At 35.4% G+C, this 6,000-nt stretch overlaps 1 protein-coding gene across 1 annotated transcript in view; it reads left to right on the top strand.

Annotated features, from left to right (window-relative positions):
* TACR3 (tachykinin receptor 3) overlaps nucleotides 1-5,335 on the top strand; it is a 35,129-nt gene extending 29,794 nt beyond the window's left edge. Inside the window, exons 4-5 of the mRNA XM_027677174.1 lie at nucleotides 1,349-1,545; nucleotides 4,486-5,335. Coding sequence (XP_027532975.1) covers nucleotides 1,349-1,545; nucleotides 4,486-4,801 — 513 coding nt within the window. The 3' untranslated portion in view covers nucleotides 4,802-5,335. The remainder of the gene's footprint in view (nucleotides 1-1,348; nucleotides 1,546-4,485) is intronic.
* Nucleotides 5,336-6,000: the final 665 nt, after the last annotated feature.

The raw sequence follows: 6,000 nt of genomic DNA on the forward strand, positions 1-6,000 counted from the left end.
ATAGACACACAGATATACACTTACCAAAGGTGAAAGTGAAACTATGTTTTAGTGTGTTGCCTTCTTTTATAATAATACCAATCTTCCTTCTGCAATGATTTCCAGTTAACTGATGAAAAGTGCTTTAGAAGAACCAAATATTAATGATGTTGTATGTGGGGTCAGATGCCCCTTTTGTACATGGTAGTGATGATCAATAGATATATTAGCAATAATAAGTATTCCTATAAGAAAAATCTTGTACAGTACAGTCCCAGCCAGCAGGAAAGATGTTAACTGGGGCCAGATAGTAAATGAAAAATTGCTTTATTTTTCTTATAGGAAGGTGTAATATGAGTTAAGGAGGGCACCATAACATTTATATGTAAAATGATGTAATTATGTCTGTTGAAATGTTATAAAAAGATTAACCAAAGATATGTAAGTATGGGAAATTTTAGCTTTTTGGTTTTTTCCCTCTGGTAAAACTAGAAACAGTAGGAAATAGCATTTTTTACAGAGAAAATAAAGAAACTGTTCATAGGGATCCCTGTTATTCCTCAGTATTCACAATAAAAATGAACAAGAGACCTCCCAGCACAGATCCAGCATGTCTGGTTTCATTTTAGCCACAAAAAGAAAACCTGTGGCGTAAATGTGTGACATACTGTGCTGAAAATGGTAGCTGTGCTAGTACTTGACACAGCTGAAGAGAGAAAGACAGGATAGAAAATTTTACATGACTTGCAAGTTTTCTTCATGTGTTTCCTGCACAAAGCAGAGCTTGTCTTCATTTGTGCGTAATGGAAACTATCGTAGCTAACAGATGTTATGATGACTGCAGAAAACAACAAATTAGGATCACCAGTCAGGGGAATTGTTAGCTTCTGAAATTAGACAGGATACTGCAGTTGCTCATTTCCTACAACCTAGTGTTACTCAAATCATATCTCATAATTGGGGACAAGAAATATACTTGCTGACCACAACAGCAAAAGATGTCAGGGTCAATAAAGGCCAAAACAAGGTGTCCAAATAAAACACCCTGTAAACTTATTCCATGATTAGATGTACAGAAAGAAAGTGATATTTTAGATAGCCAAATATAGGTAGCAAATATATTACTTGTAAGAATCAATACAAATAAAATTAGCGAAGATGTTCACGTTATTTTTTCTTAGGAAAAACAGGATCTCCAGCCAAGAAAAAAATAATTAGGAGAGTCAGATTAAAAGGGAAATCATATAAAAACATATTCATCTTTTCTTTGACTAACTCTAATAATAAATTGCAAGAACACTTTTAATGGATGTTGAAATGCTAATCCAAATAAAAAAGGCTAAATATCATTATTACTTCTATCTTTCAGGTGGTAAAAATGATGATTGTGGTTGTGCTGACATTTGCCATCTGCTGGCTGCCCTATCACATTTACTTCATAGTCACTGGTATCTATCAACATTTAAATCGGTGGAAATACATTCAGCAAATCTATTTAGCCAGCTTTTGGCTTGCCATGAGCTCTACAATGTACAATCCCATTATCTACTGCTGTCTTAATAAGAGGTAAGAGCTAATTATGAAATTATGTGCATAACTTCAATGAGAATATAAATGGTTTAAATGGGATAAAAGACCAAGAATATTCACTTGAATAGTTTTCAGTTACTTGGAAAGAAAACAAAATGCAAAAACCCTTTCTTTGGGTTTCTACTTGAAATGAATACCAAAAAAACCCAAAGGTGTGCTTCCAGTAAATACTTTGGCCTATTTAAATTTCAGAGCAAAATTCAGTTTTCTGAACCCACCCCTTCCTATTTCCATATGCAAAATTCAAAAATCTATAGCATTTTAATGTATTTTGGCTTGCAAAACATTAAAATAACAAAGTAAAGACAGTCAGCAGTGATATAAAGTGCAATCTGTATGTTCATTAACTAATTGTAGCCCCAATTTTGTTTTGCAATGCTGGAAGGATATAATATAGAACGTGATTTACTGTGTTTTGTATACCTCACCATTAGATTTCGACCATGCTCTGAGATGTGCAACAGGCTAATAAAACAAATATTTATATGCTCATTACTCAACACCTAAATTACAGTACTGTTTGACAGCAACACATTATGCTCTGAATTTCAAAGGCACTGCACCTGTTGAGTTTGATGAGATTTCACAGATATTTGCTAGTATGAAACTACTGCATTGCAGAATGAACTCATGTTTTTCATTTCAGCTTGTTGGACCAGGATCTAAACAAATATCATCCTAGCTGTCCTGTTCTTCAGTATTTCTTCCAGTATTACTTGACAAATATCACCAAGAACAACAAATTATTTCACAAATTCAGTTAATATGAATCACTATTCATATTAATAAGTAATAAGTAATCTTAAATATTATTTTAAATCTCTTTTGAATTAGCAGCGTCAAGTTTAATTACTGACAAGCTTCATACCAATTTTGCAAAATATTTCTGAAAACCCCTAAAGATCATGCAATACTTGACAAAAGCAGTGTAATTTAAAATGAAGTGAACAAATCCTGACAAGATGTTATTGGTGTAAAAACACTGGAGTCTTCCTCCCTGATGAGGATAACCTATGATAATTAACGTTCATGATCTTTTAAAAAGGCAAGGTAATGCCTGATTTCATACAGCCTTCTGCCCCTTTTGATAATTTATAACTGTTTAAAGAAGAGGTAAAGTTTTAGCATGCCAGAAAAAAACCCTTACTCAAATGGCATATTTCCCAGTAATTTCAATAGAAAGCAAATTTCAGTCTCCAGTGTCTGCAAAATCAAAGGCAAAGTAGGATGAGACCTCATATTTTCCCAATTACTACCATAAAACTTCTAAAACAATTCTATTTTCTTCAAAAACTTTTTATGACACTGTTACAAAATAAGCTATTAATAAAAAATTAGTATCTCTGATGTGGCTTACGCTGACAGTCATACACTGCAAAATTAAATATCTGGATTAAAGAATACAACCAAAGAAAAATTAATAATTTTGAGAAACACTAAAGGTCGCACTGTTCAGAATTTAATGCAAGAATGAAATACTGTTGACAGTTTTCTTTTAATTAAGTTCCATATTGAAATCAAGAAGCCGGAACATCTGCTTCCTTTTCATTTAGTAGGAAAATAGAGCTTGTTGCTGGGAGTCAGATCAATTCATGCAGTATTGTTACCTCTGCTGGATCTAGTATCAGACAGAGTTATAACACCTATCACCAGCCTCATCTTCTGGGCTAATTAGGATATTACTTACATATCTAGATAAAGAGACATTTTTTCAAGATGAGGAAAAAACATGCCCTGAATTAGAAAAAGGATGGAAGGAGCCAAGAAAAGTAATACAGTTTAAACATGTTTAGGTTTTACAGTTCCCTTCACTAAATCTATTGCCATCAGAGGTTCTTTCAGTATCTTTCCATAATGTGAACTGCATGTAAACAGAGCAATGCTGAAGAGCAAGCTACATGCTTGTCTGTCATCATGCAAGAACCCCATGGCAAACTGAAAAAATCGAGGAGGAAAGAAAGTTACTCCTGTAAGATCAGTCAATTGTCACTGAAAACTTAATCTGAATTTTTATTTGCAGTCATCACTGTGGTATTTGAACCATTGCTCCAAAAAGCTTACAGACAGGATAAACAACACAGCTGATAATTGAAACAAAACAAGAGAAGCAAAACAAGGGAGAAAGTCTGATAAGCTTTAGGTCTAGGTGAAAAGGTGTTCTTTTTCCACTTACACATAAATATAGAGGGAATTGGTTTTCTAATATATGAAACTTCTACACACAGAAAGTAACAATAGTCTTTAAGTAAACCTCTGCCTCTGCATTGAAATAAAATAATACTGTACGAATATTGCAAGCACTGATGCACTAAAGCCTCAAAATTCCCATTTGTACATTGCTCATAGTCAAATTTCAACTTTCTAGGATTCTCTTTAATTATTAAAAATTATTTTCTAAATATTTTAAATGAACAATTATTAGTCATTACATCACTCCCATATAAGCATCTCTGCTAAGAGGGAAACACAGAAGGAATGTTGGAATCTGGAAACTGGGATGGTATTTTACAGAAAAAAATATTATGAAGTTTCTTGATGAAAGAAGATGAAAATGCAGGTGCAGATTTCATCAGAGGTCAAACCAAAACAATTTCTATGAAGACAGTTCTATGAAAGTTGGTGTTTGTTTAATTAGGCATGGGCAAAGGACAGGAAATTCATTATCAAGGAAATACCAATGTTGAAATGCAGGTAAAGCATATAGAAAATCAGAAACTGAAACAAGCTGTTACCAGTATCTTTTTTTACCTTACTCAGACTTTAGTCTAGGAAACTCCCACTGACTTCACCACATCCAGGACTAGGGACAGGGTAACTAGCAGAATCAGTGTCCTGCCAGCACAGTTATGTTTTCAGATGGAGGCATGTGGCTGGGTCTCATAAGCACAGGCTTTCATCAAGGATCTTTCCTCCTAGGTTCCGAGCTGGCTTCAAGCGAGCTTTCCGCTGGTGCCCCTTCATTGAAGTGTCCAGCTATGAGGAGCTAGAGCTCAAGGCAGCCCGGTTTCATCCCACCCGGCAAAGTAGCCTATATGCTGTGTCCAGAATGGAGTCCAGCATGACAGTGGTGTTCGACACTAATGATGGAGACAGCATGCACGCCAGCCACAAGAAAAGAGCGCCTCCCAGGGACTTGAATTTTAATGGTTGTTCACAGAGGAATTCCAAGCCCGTCTCCACAGCCTCAAGTCTCATCAGTTCACTGCACACTTCAGCAGATGTTTATTCCTAAACGTTTCATGGTGACAGCTGCTAGAAGGGCAGCACTGGACAATTGTCTCCTACTTTGGGACTAGATATTCATACCATGGGAAAGCAAAACAGATTCCACTGACAAATCCCAGTTATAAATGTTGTGAGACTTTTACGTATCACTTACTTTTTTGCTTTGGAAAGAGAGAGGAATTCGAAGACGTGTATGCCTCAGTCCAAAAGCACAATTGCACCTTATACACAACAATGTTTGTAGGGCTTATCCAAAATAAGCCAACGGCATAAAAAACATTGTTTCAGTTGCATCTGACCTGTGGCATTTATGTCTCACTTACCGAAATGTAACTGGCGTCTTTATTATTGAAGCTGAAATGTACGATATTTTCTATTATGAGTGTATTAATTCTACAGTAACAAAATTACATGAGATTTGATACAAAATGTCTTTATAACGAAGATCTAACGAGCCCCAAGTCTATTAAATTTACAGCTTAGCCCCATTCCCAGGCAAATAGACAAAATGCAAGCGAATGAAGTTCAGCTCTGTCTGCAACAGTACAATTTTTCAAATATATAAGAAAAACGCTTTTATTAAACATGAGAGCATGACGAAAAGACTAAGTTAAATTCTACCAAAGTTTCCATATTTTTGAACATTATACTCCAATGGAATGTGTACTTCCAGTAGGATGTACTGCTTTGATAAATGTCCTATAGCTTTGTATCTTAGTGTTAAGTGTAAGGTCTGCCCCCAGCCATCTCAACAGAGCCTTCCTGATCGACTTGAGAAAGGTCAAAAGGTTTTGAACTGGAGATTCGTATATAAGAAAAATACCACTGTGGCAATGGACTCTTCTCTGCAGAAGATAAAGTAACATGTTTCAGTACGAGAAACCTTCACCAGGAAAAAAAATATTTGGGCTATTTTCACAAATTTTCCATAGGCTGATGTATGTAAAAATACTCCTCTGCCTGTATCTGAAAACATGCTAGGCATTATTACACAGACACTTTCCCATTGAATTCAGCCAAAATCCACTGACCATCACTGTTGCAAAGAAAGCTGAATGTAATAAAAAAGGGACCAGAGAGCAGATTTTGTTTTAGTTAAATGACTGTGTCAGTTGCCTGGATCAGCTGGTTGCGTGATTGCTTGTTCTCAAACAGCTAATCAAAACATAAGCAGATGAGTGTGAATGTCTTCCTGCGTTAGCCAAA

Source organism: Neopelma chrysocephalum, unplaced genomic scaffold (assembly GCF_003984885.1).
Source record: "Neopelma chrysocephalum unplaced genomic scaffold, ASM398488v2 Primary Assembly neopelma1_42b, whole genome shotgun sequence".
Taxonomy (NCBI): Eukaryota; Metazoa; Chordata; class Aves; order Passeriformes; family Pipridae; genus Neopelma; species Neopelma chrysocephalum.